The following is a 19,462-nucleotide window of genomic DNA, read 5'->3' on the forward strand; positions in this document are numbered from 1 at the left end:
GGGAGAAGAAAAGACAATCATACAAGGGCACTTAACTTCTATAATAACAGGGAGAGGCAACGAACAGTAAAATACTGGCCTCCGTTAAGCAGCATTTACCATAAGGGAACAACATCCTGCTTCTATAAAAGGTTGTTCATATACACTAAGGAGATCCTAGGTAGAGGCCATATCCTCACTACTCAGTTATTCCAATCTGACCAGGGGTAAAATTCCTTCCTGACCCCAGATATGGCAACCAAGCTGCCCCTGAGCAGAAGGCCAGGACCCCCCTAGCCAGGAACCTTTGTCTGTAAGTCCCAGCGGTAGCATTGGCACAGCCCAGTCAAAGTCCCAAGCCTGGGCTGCAGCCAGCACCCAATGCCTCTGAAGGAGGCTTAGAAACACCCTGCCATGTGTAGTAGAAAGAGGGGGACGCAGGCCATCAGCAAAGCCCAGATGCATAGCAAATCCCCATAGTAGAACATAGGCCTAGATCATCCCCGACCAGTGTTTGCTCCCCCTCTCCTTGAACACCTCCAGTGACGAAGAGTCCACGGCTTCCTATGGCATCTATTCCACTGCCTCACAGGCCCTATGCTGCTAGCAGCAAGGGAGTTCCCCAGTCTCCAATCCTAGGAGTCTGGGTCCTGCTGTGCTGCAGCGCTGTGTAGGTGTGCAGCTGTGCTAAAGCTGGATATAGCTCTTGCCAGGCTCTCACGCCTTTGCACCACCCAGACTGCACAAGGACCATGTTTCCTGTGGAATGAAGCCACGCTTACCACGTGCAGTCCTGCCCCTGCCTCGCTGAGCCAGCAGTTGGAGGTAGTCCTACACACAGAGATAAGCCTGCCTGGCATTTGCCAGCCCTCCTCCTGTTAAATGATCTATGGGATCTTCTGATGCCTGTATGATTAAGGCCTTCATTTTACATCTAGGTCCCATTTACCCTTCTCTTGGTCTTTGCTCACTTCTATTTTAGTTGCAACCATGGCTAAATACCTGCTTATATATTTCCCCCTTTGTTTTCCAGGTTGATTATCCTCACACCCCCGTCCCCTTAGTTTGGCAACAAGAGTCTCTGCTACTTTTTTATAGAGTGTCTCAGACCCTTTTCCCCACTTCCTTGTGAAGGGATAGGGCTGTTCTGTGCTGAGCTTCCAGGTGACCTCTTCCCAGTTCGTACAGGGGGCTGAAGACTTGAGAAGCTGCTACTTTGAGGCTCTCGATTTTGACTTTTGTTCAACAGAGCTTCTATTTTCTGCTTCTTGGAACTGTCCTTTGGAAACCAGAGGGTGGGTTTCTCCATTGTGGGTGTCTCCATTGCTTTTTCCAGGGCTGCAGCAGATCCCCAAAAGATACACTTGGAAGGATGAGAACTCTCTCTCTTTTTTATGGCAAATATATCACCAAATAACGCCAAGATGCCAGTCTTACAGGGCCAGGTAGAAGGAAGAAAATTAGGTACTGGTATTACATGAATGCAGCACTTCCATCCAGAACTTAAAACACATTGCAAAGCTAGAGACTACTTTCCCACTATCAAAATGGATGCAGTATATTCGTTTTCATCAGTGCACAGCAGTGCTGAATAACATTTTAAGGCAGGAAGCGAAAGATTTTGGGTCCAACTGAAATTTCAGAGAAAACATCAGCATGCAGAATGTATTCAAAGTCCTTTAAATGCACCTGCCTGCCCATCTGTCAATGAATGCACCTTTTAAACCCTCTGAAAACTGTGGGGCCTGTTGGAGCTGGGGCATGCCTCCCTCTCCTTCGGCAAAGGTCTTTTACAATTTTGTTGCGAACATGAGCTGCTTTTGCTTTCCAGCTTGTTTCACTGCTGTCTGTGTGTGAGGGCCAGTTGCTGCGACGTTCAATGCACATACTGCGTCAGCCATCCGAAAGATGTTTGGCAGGGGACATAAAAGATTGTCAAACCAAGCACCGCAGCATGAAATCAAGTTAAAACATGGCATTTGTAAAGTTGATGCTTTCTTGGGCTCCTAGCAAAGGGTACGATGGGGCCATTCACTTGAGCTTTCTGTTGGAAAGCAAAAGAGCCATAAGCATTGGAGGAGAGTATGTACGTATGCTTTCCCAACAGGATTCCCTCCGGTTTATGTTGTGTGCTGTCATGGGGAATGGCTTGTCAGGGTCAGTGTTGTAAAACGTCCATTGGAAGTGATGCTTGTAATATCCTTCCCTGAGCAGTGTACTTCCAAGCATGGATGGTGGCTTTCAGGGATTATCTGTACAACAACGGTGTTGTGATTTCAACATGGACAGACCTACCTGAGCTGGCTTTCCTCTGGCTATTTGGGCTGCTAATAGTAGCCTGATCCTGGCAGCACTGGCCTCAGTGTAGGCCTTACAAGTCTTCCCAGGACCCCTGGGACATGCGGTGGTCGCTCTCCCATGCTGAGGTTCTCACTGCTGCGGCTTTGGTGCTGTTGGCACCTGCCCCAGCAAGGTGAGAGCTTGATCTGTGCTGGAGTCACATCTCCAGTTGCAGTGTAGACATGTGCTTGCTCTGTTGTGAAAGAGAATGAATTGATTTACAAGGCTAAGGTGGGGTTTTCAGACAGGCTTGTGGTCCCTGACTGTCCGATGAGCACCGTTATTAGTTCACCACTGGGCTTTCCAGTCAGCAGTGCAAGTTTAGCAAACTTAAACTGCAGCACTAGCTTCCAGGACCACCTGCTTCCAGTTCACTGGTGAGCGCTCTCCAGAGCTGCTTGAAACCCCCCATGTCACATTTGTGAGAGGCCTGAGTTCCTCCGCAGGGTACAAATAAAGAACTTTTTTTGCATCTATCTAGTTAATCTAATAAAAGATATCACCTCCCCAAGCATTTTGATTACTTCTGCAGGGTGGAGCACCAGTAGCTGACTAGGCTGGGGTGGTGTGGAGAGAAGGGTCTGCTCCTAAAGGCTGACGACTGCTCACGTAATGGAAGGGAAAGACCAGAGCATTTCCTGTTCTTGATGCTCTTCTCCATCCTTCACCCTTCTCTGCCTGGTCAGGACCCTTCACAGGAAGTGCACAAGCACCTATAGGTAGAGGCAGCTATAGCATCAGGTGCCGGAAGCTGACACTGGTTAACCCTTTCCTCGGCCAGCACACAACAAACCTTTGCCTTACTGGAAGGGACTTAAAACACCCCGTGGGGTGTTGGATGCAGACTTCCTGGATTTTCACTCTGGCCACCTGGGAGGACATGTGGGAGAAGTCTGTTGATGGAGTTGTTTGTGAGCCATAGCTGGCAGCAGCACCAGCCTGATGGATTGGTGGAGGGGCATGTGGGGGCTGTGTTTTGATTTTGCTTTTCCTGTTTGTTGTAACTTGGCAAACGTGAGCTTGCAGACAGTGCAGGGGCAGCAGGCTCCTTTTTTTTTCCTGGCATTGGCTGTGATACCTTTAGCCAACAGCTCTGATTTTTTCCAGGGGGCTGGAGGGTGAGTGGGAGGCAGCGTGTTAATGCGCTACAGCTTCAGAGCACGCACTGCCAGGATATTTCAGATTGGCTTCAGCACCAAATGGGAAGGCTGTCTCGATGGCAGACTCAGCACGCACGAGTGGTCGTGACGGGAGTACTCATTCCTGCCTCGGGTGGAGTCTCTGTGGAAAAAAAAAGAAAGCCCTTCCAAGAGACAGAGATAAAGCAGCAATAAACCCCAGAGTTCCGTGGAACCAGACAAATCTGCTCTGAAAGCACTAGCAGATGTGGTGGCAGCAGCAGTCTTAATGAAGTGGAGTTTTATGGACTCAAGGCGACACGTGTACGCGCACGCTTGTGTGTCTGTGTTCATCCCAGGCAGTGGAGCAAGGATTTTATTTTTAGGAATTATGAGGCTGAACATAGCAGCTGCAGGTGCCCAGGCTCCAACTTTCCTTTCCCAGCTAGTATTTACTGACCTGTGAGGAGTTGGGATCACTCTGCAGATAAAGGTCTGCGCTCTTCAGCCAAGGAGGTCATTCTGTGGTCATTGAAGATCCCACAGGGCTTCATGGAAGAGGCAGGGGGAATAATTACAGTGCTCCAGCCCAGTCCTAATTAGGCTGAATACAGCCTGCCACCTTGAAATCTCCCTGTGGGTCCCACATCACATGAGTGTGTCTTGCAGAATTAGATGGGACACGATTTTCCTAAGTATATTTTCCCACTCAAGACATTTTGAAGGTTTTATCTCCCCCTTGAACGTACAATGACTAGCTCAGAAGAGCTAAAGATTTGGCATTTGGGATACTGGCCTAGGACTTGGGAGATCAGTGGCTCAGCCTTTGCACAGGTTGATTCAGAGAAGAGGCTTTTACTTTTGTCTTCCACACTCTGGGCTTTTTCCCTAATCCCCAGACTAGATGCTCAGTTGCTCTGTGGCCCTAGGAATATCTGCTCATGGACTCAAACTGAATCAAATCCAACTGTTTTCAGTGCAAAACAGTTCCATCAGATAATTTTCAGCAGGTTCCAGTGGTCAGTGCTCATGAGTGGTCTGTTAGTTACCTTAGGTTAACTTTCCCCCTTCCAATGCAGGGTGATACCTCACCCCATGACATCCAGTCTGCCCCTGTGGGCAGGTATAAGCCCTTGTGCCCTACATTGCAGCCCACTCTTTCTTTAAATAACACCAACATTTTTTCACAAACCAGCAGAAAATAGAGGTGACTCTAGGCAGTTGTGAGAGGATACAGCAGAGGTGTTGACGTTTAGGGTAGTCTGCCCATTGGGTGCATAAGGAAAGCTAGGCAGGATGCCTATGAAGTAGGACAGACAGGTATACTTTATGCATATAATGCCACTATTTTTCCTGCCTCTGTTCTCTCTTTCCTCCAAGGAATAGATTCATGAGGGAAAGCTACTGTCACTTTGGGTGCCAAAGTCCATTCTTTGGGGGCTACTGCCCTCCCCAAGCCCTCACCCAGCACCTACACCTTCAACGCTGTAGTCTCTGGGCACCTACATTTCTCCCAGGCAGACATGTTTCTTTGGGTGAATGTGATATCTTTTATTAGACCAACTAAATAGCTGAAAAAATTGTTGTTTGTAAGCTTTCGGGTATAAACGCCTTTCTTCAGGCATCCCAGACACTTATATTTCTGCACAGCCCTCCATGGCTTGGGTAGCACTGAAGTACCTGCACCCTGTCGTAGGTCTCCATCCCTCAGGTATCTCACTTACGGACCGTGATGCGATAGGCTTGCTCTGAGCAACAGTTTGACTTTGCCACACCTGAGTTCCCATCTTGAATCTAGCCCCAAATCTTTCCTTCTCTTTGGTCCGTGTTTCCCATTGTTTTATGTTTTTCCCTTCCCTCCTGCCCGCAGCTCAGTAGGAAGCTCCGTATGACTTAGCGTAACTCTGTGAGTGGCCTAGGGAAGAGGAAAATTGGAAACAACATGAAACAGCTTCTTTCTCTTCAAAGGCAAGAGGCTGAAGTAACAGCCAAGGGGAACTGCAGTTGAAAGCTGTCCTGGGGTCTCACACTCCCCCTGCTCGGAAGGAAACCTCTCATCTAGAAGGGTGAATGATCTTGACACCTCCATGATGCAGGAATTGGGGCATTAAGTCTCCATATATTAAGGCTGTAATATAAAGAAGCAATGTGTCTGTACTGGCTCAGAGAGGGAGGCTTTGAGATGGATAACATTTGCTGGCTGGTCACTCTTTCCTCTGTCACTGGAGCTTGCAGTGAGATATGCTCCAGACTGCCGGAGTGAGAACAAAGTCGTCTTCACATTTGAGCTAGATTCATTGAGTGATAATACCCCATGCTCATAGAGCATTTTTTATCTCCAGGGTTTCCAAGCTGTTTCACACATTGGGCTTTGCCTACAAAAGAGAATTGTTCCAGTTAAACTGGAATACTTGCTTTCCACTGAGGAAAACCAGTACAAACCACTGTATGGAGGTTCTTAGGGTGGTTTAAGGCAGCTTATTTTAGTGCCGTTTAAACTGATTTCTTGTTGCTTTACAACTGAACTAAAGTAAGCCTGGTTTTAACCAAAATAAAAGTGCTCCCGAAGTCTTCTCCAGTGGTTTACCTAAACCTTTTTTAACCTATATAACTAGTTAACCCGATGAGACCTTTCCATGTAGTCAAGTCCTAAATTTATGAGACAAATCTGGAAAGGTTTACTCTATTTACTACTTACTCTGCTCTATTCTACTTTTAGCTTCTCTCATTCCTTGAAGTCTCAGACCAGCAGAGACTCCCAATGCTTGACAAAGGGTGACTGCACCTGAAAGCTTGCTAAGAACTTTTTTCCAACTACTTAGTTGGCCTAATAAAAGATATCACATCCACCCAAAGAACCGTGCCTTACTTAACTCAAGCTCTTGTTGACTTAAAGTAGCAGTTCAGTGTGGATAAGGACCTCAAGGCTGGGGTTGGTCAGATTTTTCTCAGTTAATAGCAAATTCACCAAAAATGCAGTTTTTGGAACAGTGGAATTCTTTGATGAATTCAGGCCAAATTTGGGATCAGCTTTGGCTTAAAACAGGAGGGAAGAACTTTAAAAAGATGGTTGACTTTTTCAGTTTTGTAATTATATTCTCATTATCAATGTTAAATCCCTGTTTTTTAAAGAAAAAATTGGCCTCCTTGAAAACAAAATGAGAGAAATAGCCCAATGCTAAATTAAAGTGATGATCTGTATGCTTAATTTCAAGTTGAACAAAAAACATTTTGAGTCAACCGAAGCATTTATTTTTTATTTGATGTCAACCAGTTCAGCCACCAAGCCAGAACATTAAACCAGAGGATTCAACCTAGCATCCACAGCCCTACTCAAGGCTTGGTCTCAGGTTGCATAGCTTCATAGTTTCTAGGGTCGGAAGGGACCTGAGTAGACTATCTAGTCTGACCCCCTGCCATGGCAGGAAAGATTACTGGGGTCAAACGACCCCAGCAAGGTGTTCATCTAACCTCCTCTTAAAGACCCCCAGGGTAGGAGCCAGCATCACTTCTCTTGGAAGTTGGTTCCAGATCCTAGCCGCCCTGACTACCCTCTACCAGCTTGTGACCGTTATTCCTGGTCACTCCTGGTAGTGCTCGGGGGAACAGGGACTTCCCCAGTGCCTGCTGATCCCCCCTGACTAGTTTGTAGCAGGCCACTAGATCCCCCCTCAGCCTTGTCTTGTGGAGGCTGAACAGGTTCAGGTCCTGTAGCCTCTCCTCATAAGGCCTGCCCTGCTGCCCCCTGATCATACGAGTGGCCTCCTCTGGAAGCAGACTAATTACTTCTAGGGTGGAATGTGTCAATTGTTTAATAGCTCAGAGCAGAAGAGGAAAAAATAATATTTACCTCCACTTGAACCTGTCAGGAGATGTGGGTAGACAGAATGCAGCATAAAAATCCAATGTAGCACATAGGTTATCGCCATCAATCTGGAATTTCAGTTTGAGTGGTCAATTCATTTTGTTAGGGTAAAGTAGGATGGATAAAAGAAGCGCATCTTTCTAGTGAGAAAGAAACTATTGCTCAGCTAAGGGGCTTGAGGGCATGTTAGGTCTAGCAAGTGAATGCTGCCCTGGAAATGACACGGTTGGCAATTGAACATGGAGCCTGAAGAGGTTTTTGAGGAGAAGGTAGAAAAGGAATGATCCTAGGAATGTTTAAAGGGCAGACTTTGAGGAAACGCACAGAGAGGTGGTGGGGAACCCTGGACCGCACCACTGTCTGGAAAATCGGCGGTGGAAAAGTATGTTGTTATTTAAAGCTAATAATACAAATGGCTGAAGTTCATTCCATTTGCATGCAACAGTCATAACAACAATGGGAGCCAATGTGGCTGAAAAGGGAGAATGGAGCCATATCGAGGATGAGTGGAAGAGTGCTCGAGCAGGCAGGGTGGAGCCCCACTCTGACCTTTTATGTTTTCCTAACTTGACTCGTAATATTTTTCCTCCCTATTTGCAGTCATTTATACCTTATGGCAGATCTCGGAGTGGAAGGTCAGACTTTTGGCAGCCCCAAATGTATATGAAAGGAGTTTGTCATAATTTCCAATGGTCCAGTTTTGTCCTGAGACCTGTGTATAGCAGCCGTGAGCTTCCATGGCAGTCGTGCCCAAGTATCTAAACACACAGCTGGACCTCTAGACAAAGCTGCAGAAAACCTCTTTGAAAAGCTCAGGAGTCAGCACAGGATGGATTCAGAGACTCACAGATTTAATGGTCAGAAGTGACCATTATGTTCTCTTGTCTGAGCTCCTGTCTGGCCCAGTCCATGTAGATTCACTTAGTGTTCCCAGTACCGTACCTTTTTACTTGGGTCTGACTCACACGCGTAGTCCAGAAGTCATCTGGTCTTGATTTGGAGGCATCAAGGGATTGACGGAAAATGCACCACTTTGGGATTGTGGTTTGGGATGGATCATCTTATTAACAGAGATCTGCTCCTAGCAAAGCCGTGCTAAGTCGTACAGGGCAATACTCTAAATCAGTGGTGCTCAACCTCTTGACTCCACAAGTTGGATGAGTGGTGCAGGGCCAGTTTGTATGCCAGATCTTACATGGGGTTGGGCCCTGTGCCACCTCTGTTTGGCCCCACATGCCTGGATCAGGGCTTGTGTTGCCTCAGTCTGGGCCACTCACTCCCTTGGTCCAGCGCTGCATGCCCACATCTGGTCAGGTGTCAGCCCTGCCATGCACCCCAGCTCTAGCATGTAGGGCCACCTTATCTAGCTGGTGGGCTCCAGACCGATCTGGAAATTTGGCAGCAGTGGTCATTAATACTGCCATCATTCCCACACCACCATATTTTCAGTCCTGTGAGAGCCCTCCTGGCCAGATGACATGGCTTCATGGACTTGATCTGGCCTACAAGCCAGGGGTTGAGCATCCCCAGCTCAAAACAGCAGCAAAACATACAATACTTTGTTACTCACAGATTCAGACAGTAGGGTGTAAAACTTCAACACAACTGTAAAGCAACGTTTCTTATGTACAAGCGTGCCTGGGACTGGAAACATAGCACCTCATTACGACTCCGTTATCAGGGTTTCTTTTGTTCCTGCAAGCTGACTGTTACCCAAAACATTTTGTCCTGGACAGGTTGAGTTTTCAAGTCCTGACAGGTTCCAAGTTATCAGATCTGAAAGACATCACCCTTCCAATGAACAGTTTGCTTTCCTCCCTTCTTCAATACTTGTGAGAGAGATGCAAAAGCCTGTTGCCTGGCAAAGGCCATCTTTATAATGAAAATACCTTGGGGCCTTCCCTGGAACTTGCTTTAAAGACAGCCTGTCCATGCCACGCACATACATTGTGTAGATGAGGTGGAGATAAGCTTACGTGTCCTCAGTCCCAGGGACACGTGCATTTTCTAACATAGGCAAAATGCCATTTGAACAAGGCAGTAGAGTTGAAGAGAAAGGAGTGAGGTTATTTTGTGGACTTTATGAAAGGTCTGGCTGGCTTTTGGCAAGTCACAGGGACAGAGGGTTAAAAAATAGAGATAATACTGGAAATATCACAGGTTCCTTTGTGCTTCTGAAATATCAGAGGCCACACACATGCATATGAACAACCGGGAAGCAGGGATTGGAGCTTACCCTTGTAAAATGAATTGCTTTTATAGTTCAAGCAAAACCCCTGAGGACTGAAAATACGGTCAGTCTATTTGAGGGTTTTATGTTCTGGGTTAAGGGCCAGGTGGTGAAGTTGCAGTCCAATTCATTTAAGCAAGGAAGTGTCTTAGAAGACCTCGGTTTCTTTTGGGCTTGGGTGATTGCAGTGCGGTGAAGGCTAATCAAAATAGGAAGAACAAGACATGCTTCCACAATGAGATGGAATTCTTTGATGGTGTCCGTGCCAGGGAGCACGCTGGGGACTCAGGCTCTGATTCAGTCACACTTAAGTTGTTCCCTAGTCAGTGAAGTGAATAAAAGTTCAATATATGCTGAGGTGCATTGCTGAGCTGGAGGCTTAGAGCAGGATCTAGAGTGGCATGCTGGCCATCTAAAATGGTACTTGTCTGAAAAAGCAAGCCAGGAACCCCCTTCACAGAGGCTGTCCAACCCTGGAAGCACCTAAAGTCACTTGGCACCTGCACTTGGGACCACAAGAGCACCTCAATGTAGAGAGGTCCCTTTCAGCCCTACTTTGAATCATAGAAAATGAGGTTGGGAGGGACCTCAGGAGGTCACATCTAGTCCAACACCTTGCTCACAGCAGGACTGGCCCCAACTACATCATCCCAACCAAGGCTTTGTCTGCTTGGGTCTTAACAACTGCCAAGCATGGAGAGTCTACAGCCTCTCTGGGTAGCCTGTTCCAGTGCTTTACTACCTTCCTTGTGAGAGAGTTTTTCTTAATATCCATCCTCAACTTCCCTTGCTGCAACTTGAGCACATTGCTCACCAGGGTTCTGGCCTCTGCTTCCAGGACTATCTGCATTTGACACTGCAAGGAAACACAGCGAGTCTGGAGCACCCTGCCACATACACTCAAGACTGCTCTATAGCCTGAGGATTCAGGCAATGGGAGGAGGGAAAGGTGGGTGTGAATCCCCACAAGGTCAGATACACCTATAACGTGGTCTCCCATTTCCTAGGTGCCTCTCTGGATCTTGTCCTGAGATAACCAACAGCAGGCATTTTCATTCTTTATGTAGCATTTTGCATTGACAGAGCACTCCCCCTTACAGTGCATGGTCAAAGCAATAAGCAGTGTTGGCCCCATTTCACAGGTGGTTCAAATGAGGCAGCACAACTGGCCTCATGGCAGAGCTGGCAATAAAGCATGCGAGTTCTTGTTCCCCAGTCATCAGGTCAGTCCACTAGACCATGCAGCCATGGATTTAGATTTACAGAAAGCCTTTGACAAAGGTTCACTCTCAGGTTAATATTTTAGCTCAGCAGATATGTGAGAGGTTGAAATGCACTCAGGTGACTTCTAAGTGGAAACAGGATAACAAAGAGAGAAAAACAGCTACCCCAGGTGGAATTTGGCTAGAGGAAGTTATTTGCTAAGTGCTCTAGGGATCAGAAATAGGTTCACTTGTTATCCTCCAAGAATAAATTACTTGGGGCACTGCAACCTGGGGATTCAGGTTTCCCCTTGGAAAGAAAGAGGTTGGTACAGCATGCTTTGGTTTACAGTCTACTGGTCCCTGAGGGAGCCACCCAGGCCTGATACAGGCCCTCTGCTCTGTATCCTTCAGTCATATCTTTCTTACTGACAGGCAGCAATGTGCTGAATCCTTCTTTTGGTGTTATTTTTCTATTTAAGCAATTGCTATAGGTACCACAAGGATGGCATGAATGGCAGGGGAGGGGTTCATTAGACACTCTCTGAAGTACTGAGGGGTGGCTAGTTCAAACAGCAACTAGCACACAAGTGGACGGAAGATCCTTTGACTCCGGTAAGAAGATAGATGCACCAACATTAACATCCTCTTGCAAGCAAATGCCATGAGCACTGAAGTAATGATCACCCAACATCAACTTTGGTGGGCCTGCCACATCTGGGTGTCCGACTTGACTCCTGAAGGAAGTTTTATTCTCCCAGCCCAGTCAAGGCATACGTTCAAGAGGAGGGCACAGAAAGCACTTCAAGGATGTCCTCAAGGCAACTTGAAAAAATGCAACTTCAGCATTAACTGGTGGGAGACTATCGCCAAGGACCGCCCCAAATGGAGAAAGGGTTCGCTGCAAGGATCTCAGTACTTTGAAACCTTGTGATGACAACAGGACACACAGAAGTGGGAGTGGCAGAAACAGCGTGTCATGGACCCAGTCAAGAGCCCAGAGCCACCCACCTTGCACGGAAATACATGCCCGAGCTGCAACAGAGTCTGTCGATCTCAGATCAGCCTCATCAGCCATCTTTGGACCCACAGGTAAAGCAAACATGGAAGACAGTCATCCTTGACTGCGAGGGATTGCTGCTGCTGGACCTTTGGAGCAAAGATCAGGGGAAGAGGACAGTAGAGTTCCTGTTTTTCTCACTCCAACTACTGGATCTCTTCCAAAACCACCTCTGCTCTCCCTTCCTTGTGAAGAAGTCAGTGCCTGACAGTGTGTGAGTCGTGCCACTGTAAAAGGAGCTCTGGGCATGTGCCTCAGCACCTATTCTGCCCAGGTTGAAAAACAGCTTGCAAGTGGCCATCTTACACCAGCAGGCATAAAAGGCATCTGAAAGAACAGCCGTGTTGCGTAAAAACATAGGAGCTATCCCTGGAGGACAGCACAGCAGCCAAAAATGGCACTGACTGCCCATCGCCTCATCCTTGTGGCAGAAGTTCAGGACAAGAAGAGGGGCTTGCTAAGCAGTTGCCAGCCAGATCACACCATTGTGCTGCTTAGCTATTCCCTCCCTCCTCACACAGATAAGCTGAAAAGACTGGGCAGTGACAATAAAGGAGGAGGGGGTTACACGGCACCTCTTGTGCTGAAGGGTCTTAAGGTCCTAAACCAAGGGGCAGTCTGCCAATTTTCAGAGATTACATGGGAGTTTACGGCTGTAGCAGGTTGCATGCGTGAGCATGTGTGTGTGTGATTTTATCATTTAGTTTCACCAACACACGAACCACTCAAAAGAGAATGCAATACAGGACCAACCCAGGGAACTCACAGATAGACCTAGACAAACAGTGCAGGTCCAAGGCACCAAAGAGTGGATTGAGCTCTTACAGCAATACAGATTATTTTCCCTGTGGATTGTCCCAGAAGCGTGCCTTGAAGAAGCGGCTCAAAAAAGCAGACAGGAAGGAACTCTAAGGAGCAGGTGGAAGACTCGAGTAGGTGAAGATGCTGAGGGCATTCTGAAGGCCAGTTTGGGGTGAGCACATGGAGCATAGACAAGAGAGCAGAGATGTGGGGGGCAGTGAGAGCAGTGTTCAAGCCTGACCAGAGCAAGATAAGATTCTGGAAGAGGACATGGACAGACAGGTGCAGTAATTGAGGCTGATGATGCTCAGTGTGTGGGTTGGAGATTTGTAACGGGCAGGGAGAAGAGACAGCAGAAAAAAATGCAATGAGATCTGACAGGAGGTTGGCTGTGAAGAAAGAAAAATGGGGACACAGGCTTGGACCTTCCTGAGTATTGGGGAAGAAACATGAGACTGCTTCTGCCTGTTTAGTAGCTCACATGGCTACTAAAACAGATGTAGGGTAGATGTTGTTCTGATGGTTGCTACTAAAGAGTTGTAGGTCTTTGGCATAAAGATTGTGGCTGAAACAACAGGATTTTGCAGCTAGTCAGTGCAAGATTATAAAGGGGAAATAAGAGACTCTGAGAACAGATTCCAGAGAGATATGGGAAAGAAGTCCCCCAGAAGACTGCATTAAAAACAGCAGCTAGCAGAGGATGAGAGAGGGAATTACTGTAGGGGGAAAGTGGCACCATCACCTTGCAGAACACAGCAGGGCAGGAAGTGAGAAATTTTCCATTGAAATGGCAAGAAATTTGGGGTTAGGAAGATGCAGTTGTATACACTGGATTGTGTCCAGGGCACTGGTGTTAACTATCCCAAGGTGCAAGCAGACCTAAACTCACATCCTTCCTGCACTATGTGGTCACCTTAGCTGGAGAAACCAAAAAACAGAGCAGGAGCCCCTGGGGGCAAAGCCAGGGACTGGATAAATCAACAGAAACCCATATGGAGAGGAGGGAGCTTCTCTGCGTCTCCCAACTTTGCCAGCAACGAGAGGGGGTTTATTATGCGTCCTGCAGCCGATGAGGCAAGTTAGCTTAAGAGGTGCAAGTCAGTGGGCATGCATGGGAAGAAATGCTGGTACGTCATGCATCTCTGTTATAAACCCAGTGAGGGGAGTTCAGATGAACCGGCCGGTGAGTAGGACATGGAGGGAAATCCAGATCCCATTGAAGCCACTGGAAGCTTTGCCACTGACTTCAAGAGAACAGGATTTCAAACATGAGGTATTGTCTCTTCCTTCATTTTCCTCCTCTCCTTCCAGCCCACCCTTCCCCCCTCGTTCCTGCTCACCCTGGTCCTTCTCCCACCCCCACCAGTGCTTTCTACTCCTTTGGCAACAGTATTTCTTACCAGCCCAGTAAAGACTACCCTTTAACTTGGTAGTGAAGAGGAGGAGTTGGTACTGGAGCCTGAGCTTCAACCCATTCACTTCACAGCCAGGGAATGCAAGAAAGCCTGCTTGCTTATGCAGAGTCCTGCACTTGGGATGAAATAATTGCATTCACAAATACAGACTGGGGAAAGATGGGCTGGGCTGCAGTACTGCAGTGAAAGTCCTAGGGCTACAGTGGGCCATAAGCTCAGTATGAGCTAACAGTGTGCACTTGCTGCCAAAAAAAAAAAAAGGCAACAGGATACTGCATCGATAGGAATATCACTTGGAAATCAATGCAAGTGATTCTTCTGCTCTTTTCAGCACTGGTGAGGCCTCCCCTGGAGTCCTGTGTCCTCTCCATCCCTATAAAGTTTCAAGAGTAGGTTAGCCAGACACTAGAGCAGGAGGGTTTAGTCAAGGATGACCTTGTAAAGTCCCTTCCAACCTTACTTCTCTAGGATCCTGTGATTCCTGTGATCCTATGTATGGAATCACCTGCAGAGAAAAGCAGGTCAGTTAAGAAAGGGACATGCACTCACTGCAGACTCTAAATGTAACCTTGGAACAAGAAGAGTGAACGGGATGATTAATATTTGGGGGTGGGGAGGGGGCGCTTAGGGCTATGGGGACTTTGTTCTTTGCAGATCCTGTTCCAAGGAAATTGGACCCGGGATAGACTTGCAGGTGCCAGCCTCTTTCTCTGCTCTCTGAATCCCCTGTCAACAAATCCTGCATCAGAGCTGCTGGGTAGGAACCTTTGCCCTGGCCTCTTACTCAAATACTCAACAGGCTGGTTTGGACGAGGTCACTGGGGACAGCTGTAGAGGTGGGCATGCTGTTTGTGTGTGCATTCCCTGGCCTTTTCCCTGTAATCATCCTGTAGCCCCTTTCTGCAGCTTTCATTTGAACTCTACACATAAGATCAGGTTCAAAGACCTTGTCCATTTTCAGGATGGCAGAGACAAGCCTTTGGCCTGAGCAGAGCTGCGTGAAAGGGCTGAGAAACAATGCAAGACAGAAAACTTGGCTCAGTTTTGCTACGTCTGGCTCAGCCATGGCTTTCTAGCTGTATGGGGTGTGGGGGGTGGAAATGTTGCCTGGATGTCACACAGAGGCTTGTGCAAGTACAAAGCACCTCTAAAACAGTGTCCCTGGGTGCTGGGGTCCCTCAGCCTCACGGCTGCCTTGGGGTATAAGTTAGCACGTAGCTGCCACATGAACACCAGGGACAGATAATAGGTGACTTTGTCACAGTGCAGATGAGCTCCTGCTCACCTCATCTTACCAAAAGCTGAGCCTGCATCTCTCACAGCTTTAGGAACTGGTACTAATATTGTCTGCTCAGATATTATTCTGGATGGGCACCGCTGTGTGAGTGGCCACTAATTCAGAGCACCTCAGTTGGGAGGTGCCCGGCCTTGGACCCTGAGGGGGCTCCCAAAGACTGAAGCACTGCAAAGCATTAGCTGCTTTCAGAAATTTTGGCCAGACTGCGCGATGCGTTGCAGTCATTTGCCGGCGTGCGTCTGAGTGCACTTCAACTGCAGCCAAACCCGAGGCCCACTGAAGTCAATGGGAATTTTCCTTAGAAGAGGCTGCGAGAACACATGTTCTTGGCACGTGGTGAGGTGTTCCATGGGCTATCTGCTTTGCTTCCTGCCACAAATGACCCACCCGGCACAGAAACTTTCTACCTTGTGATCCAAAGCAGGACGGGAACAGTTTTCCACATGCCACAAGAGCATGGAAGAACCATAAAACCTAATTGAATTTTGAAGCTTGGCACCCCTTTGTCAGGGGATATATTTAGCTTGAATTGAAATTGGTTGGCGGAAAGCCATGGGCCGGCATGACAAATGAGTTAGGGATGGATATCAAAGGCCAACTCATACCTGCCCATCCCATCCCATCCCATTAGGGTCAGTGATGGCATGAGAGATTCATGGATGGAGCCATGATGGCCTTCCAACAGATTTATTTCTTTCAGGCCGTATTACAAGTATTTGGCAGTAATTATTTGGCTCTCAATCCACTCAGCGCTCTCCCAGGTTTGAACCTCTCCCTCACAGCCTCCCAACTCTCTTTGAAATATAATCCTATTCCACATGTCTCACAAGAGTTAAAGAAGTCACCATGCTTTCCAAGCGCAGTCCCACTTTTTTTGGCCCTTCAGCTGATTTGTCTGGTCATGGTAAAGGGGGAAAGCCTTTTTAGCTCTCTTACAGTTTCATAGTTTCATAGTTAGTAGGGTCGGAAGGGACCTGAGCAGATCATCAAGTCCGACCCCCTGCCATGGCAGGAAAGAGTACTGGGGTCAAACGACCCCAGCAAGGTGATTGTCTTGAATCCATTATGGTGACTGGTTTCAAAGGGAACCAACACCATGTGCCCAAGCCGCTGTGCAGAAGTGCCCTGTGCACTGCGGAGACCTGTCAGGCACACTCTGAGGACCTCTGATCTAGGGACTGGGAGCAATGTCTTGCTCCTCTGTCGCTTCTCCTAACCTGGGCAATGGACCAGCCCCAAATCTCCAGCTGATGAATGCTTTATCTTTTAGTCTTTCAGCTGCAAAAGAGAAGTGTAAATGAGTGCAGAGCTTGCAGCCCTGCTGTAATATGCTCTTGTCTGCTTTGCTTAAGAGAAAAATAGCTGAAGTTTGCACATAGCTGTTGGGACCAATTCCAGGTGGAGCTTGTTCTTGGAGACCAGTCCAGAAGTGTGGAAAGCAAACACCATAGATGGGTCCATGTCAGAGAAGAAGGGTCAGTCTCTACCTGCTGGAGGCCTCTGCTGAATTTAAACTCTTACCACTACCTCAAGTTTCCAAGAGCGATTCTCTCCCATCTCTCCATGCGCACTTGTGTTGTCTGCTCATGTCCCGCATTCTTCCTTGGTTTTGTGTGCGTTCGTTTTGGGGGGAGAAACGGTGTGAAATATTATCAGGAGAGGGTTTTGTGAATGAATCAGCTGACAAGAAGGTTACTAGCTGGCCTCTTTTTACTAGAATAGTGATCATTTGGAAAAATTTGTATATCTATCAGTGGGAAACAGGAAGCAACAAGTTTTGATCAGGAAGGGACTGGCTGGGCTTGGTGCAGATTGACTTGTTTTCCATTTAGTGTGCGTGCCACTGGTTTTCTGAATGAAGCAGCACAGTGCTCATGAGAAACTTGACACAAGCGATGCCATTTTGATGTTTCTATTGCTCCAGATCCTGCCTCGTGATTGTTACTGGCAGCAACACCACTCGTTCCTCATCCATAGTGGACTAACATTTAAAGATATCGCTAAAAATGGAGAAAACCGGATGGTGCTTTAAAATCTTAAAAATCTTGGAATTTTTCCCTGATAATTGGAGTTTGGCAAAACTTACCAACATCTTAGAGTGAATTTTATTTTTGTCTATTATATCTGTTGTTAAAGGCAATTTAATTCAATCGTCTTTCTCACTGTGTGTTTCTCATTGTAAAGGACAGTGATATGTAAAAAAAAAAAAAAATGTTCCTTGTGTGAAATGATCCTTGCCTAGACTGACTGGGAAAGCAGAATACTCATATCACAGCCCAGAATGTAGGTTGTGATATTTGGATATCGACTCCATATGGTTCTGGCTTCTGATCCAGGTGCAATAACTGTATGGAGTCCTGGAATTTGCCAAAGAATTTTTGCTGTTTTTAATTGCCATTTTGGTAATGACCAAAGCACAGGGGGCTAAGGGGCTGGGAGTTCAGCGGTCCAGTTGTGGCTTGGTCACTGTGTGGCTGTGAAAAGCCTCTGCCCTCAGTTTCCACATCTGAAATATGGGAATCATAGTGTCTGAAGGGTGGAGGTTTGTGGAAGAGAAGTGCTATGTAAATTTGAAGAATTTTCCCCTTTGTGTGATGACAGGAGACTTTTATCCTGACATGACATCACCTGGCAGGTTCCAGCTTGCAGTAAAACTTTTGAATCTTTGACTTTTCTGCAAACTTGGAGCAGCCAACCCCATTCCAGATGGACTGTTATGTAAGCTATGGCACAGCTCTTGCGTCCACACTTGGCCACGCACTGTCCCAAGGTTACTCCACTCTTCATAAGCTGCTGACATGCAAAGGGCCGGATTGCTGAACCTGCGTGACGTCAAACTGTAAACACAGATCCTGGATCACTTCAGGCCATGTTGACATGTCCTTTGTGTGTTGAAAGAAACTTTACGTATGTCACTTCTGAGGGACAGACAAGGCCCAGTGTCTGTCATATTCGTAGCTCGTAGGCTGACCAAGAGCTCTTAAATTATACTAAATTATATTAAATAGCAGATTCTTGCAGTGAATGGGTATGTGCATGCACACCCTCTCCTCTCAAATCAGTTGCAATCAGAACAGTTTGGTTCAATCTCTACTTCCAATGACTAACGAGGATTCTCTGTTAACTCAAAGTTGCTACCAAGTGTTGAGAGGCTGCTGTCTGGAGACTGATCACAAAATTAGGCAGATTGTCCTAGGACACTTGGGACAGGACAAGGAGCAATGGTCTCAAGTTGTAGCACAGGAAATTTAGGTTGGATATTACAAAAAACTCTCTCATCAGGAGGGTGATGAAGCACTGGAACAGGTTACCCAGAAAGGTGGAAGAAACTGTACCCTTGGAGGTATTTAAGACCCAGGTAGACAAAGCCTTGGCTGGGATGATCTAGTTGGGGCTGGTCCTGCTTTGAGCAGGGGTTGGACTAGATGTGACCCCCTGAGCTCCCTTCTAACCTTCATTTTCTATGATTCTAGGATGCTAGTAGTGTGCAGAACAGGAGAAAAAAGCCCAGCTGTTACCCTGAGCTTTCTTGTTGTGTGAGTCTCCTACTTGAGAGAGCCAGTTTAGGGCCTGGAAGCTGAAAGCGGTAACAGGTTTGGGCCCAAAGCATGTGCTGTTGTGTTAGACCCAAGAGAAGTAGGCAAATATAGAACATAGGAGAATATTGGATAAAAGTCAAGCATGAGTTAATTCATCATATGGGATGTAAAGTAAAATAAGGCCAGACTTGCCAAGAAGTATTGCTGACACGGCAGGTTTTACCATGAAAATTATGGAGGCAGTGAAGTCAATAATGTTGAGAGAGCTCTTAAAGTGTATTGAACACATTCTTATTCAATTCCTGATACTCTGGATGATGATAGATAGACCTCAAGTCAAGGCAAGTCAAGTCCTGGGCAAGCTGTTGGAGAAAATTATTCTGGCACGCATCCAGGAGGGGCCAGCAGGGAACGGCATGCTCAGGGGCAACCAGCATGGGTTCATCAGCGGCAGGTCCTGTCAGACCAACCTGGTGGCCTTTTACGACCAGGTCACTAAATCATTGGATGCAGGGGTGGCAGTGGATATAGTTTTCCTAGACTTCAGGAAGGCTTTTGATACTGTCTCTCACCCCATTCTCATTAGGAAGCTGGGGGACTGTGGCGTAGACACCCA

At 47.2% G+C, this 19,462-nt stretch overlaps 1 protein-coding gene across 1 annotated transcript in view; it reads left to right on the forward strand.

Moving 5' to 3' along the window:
• Nucleotides 1-14,731: 14,731 nt before the first annotated feature.
• Nucleotides 14,732-19,462, forward strand: part of IGFBP2 (insulin like growth factor binding protein 2) — a gene marked incomplete at its 5' end in the record, with an annotated part of 19,053 nt that continues 14,322 nt past the window's right edge. The window contains one exon of the mRNA XM_019522813.1: nucleotides 14,732-14,846. Within this exon, the coding sequence (XP_019378358.1) occupies nucleotides 14,732-14,846 (115 nt within the window). The remainder of the gene's footprint in view (nucleotides 14,847-19,462) is intronic.

This window comes from Gavialis gangeticus, unplaced genomic scaffold, assembly GCF_001723915.1.
Source record: "Gavialis gangeticus isolate Ggan-Ray unplaced genomic scaffold, GavGan_comp1, whole genome shotgun sequence".
NCBI lineage: Eukaryota > Metazoa > Chordata > Crocodylia > Gavialidae > Gavialis > Gavialis gangeticus.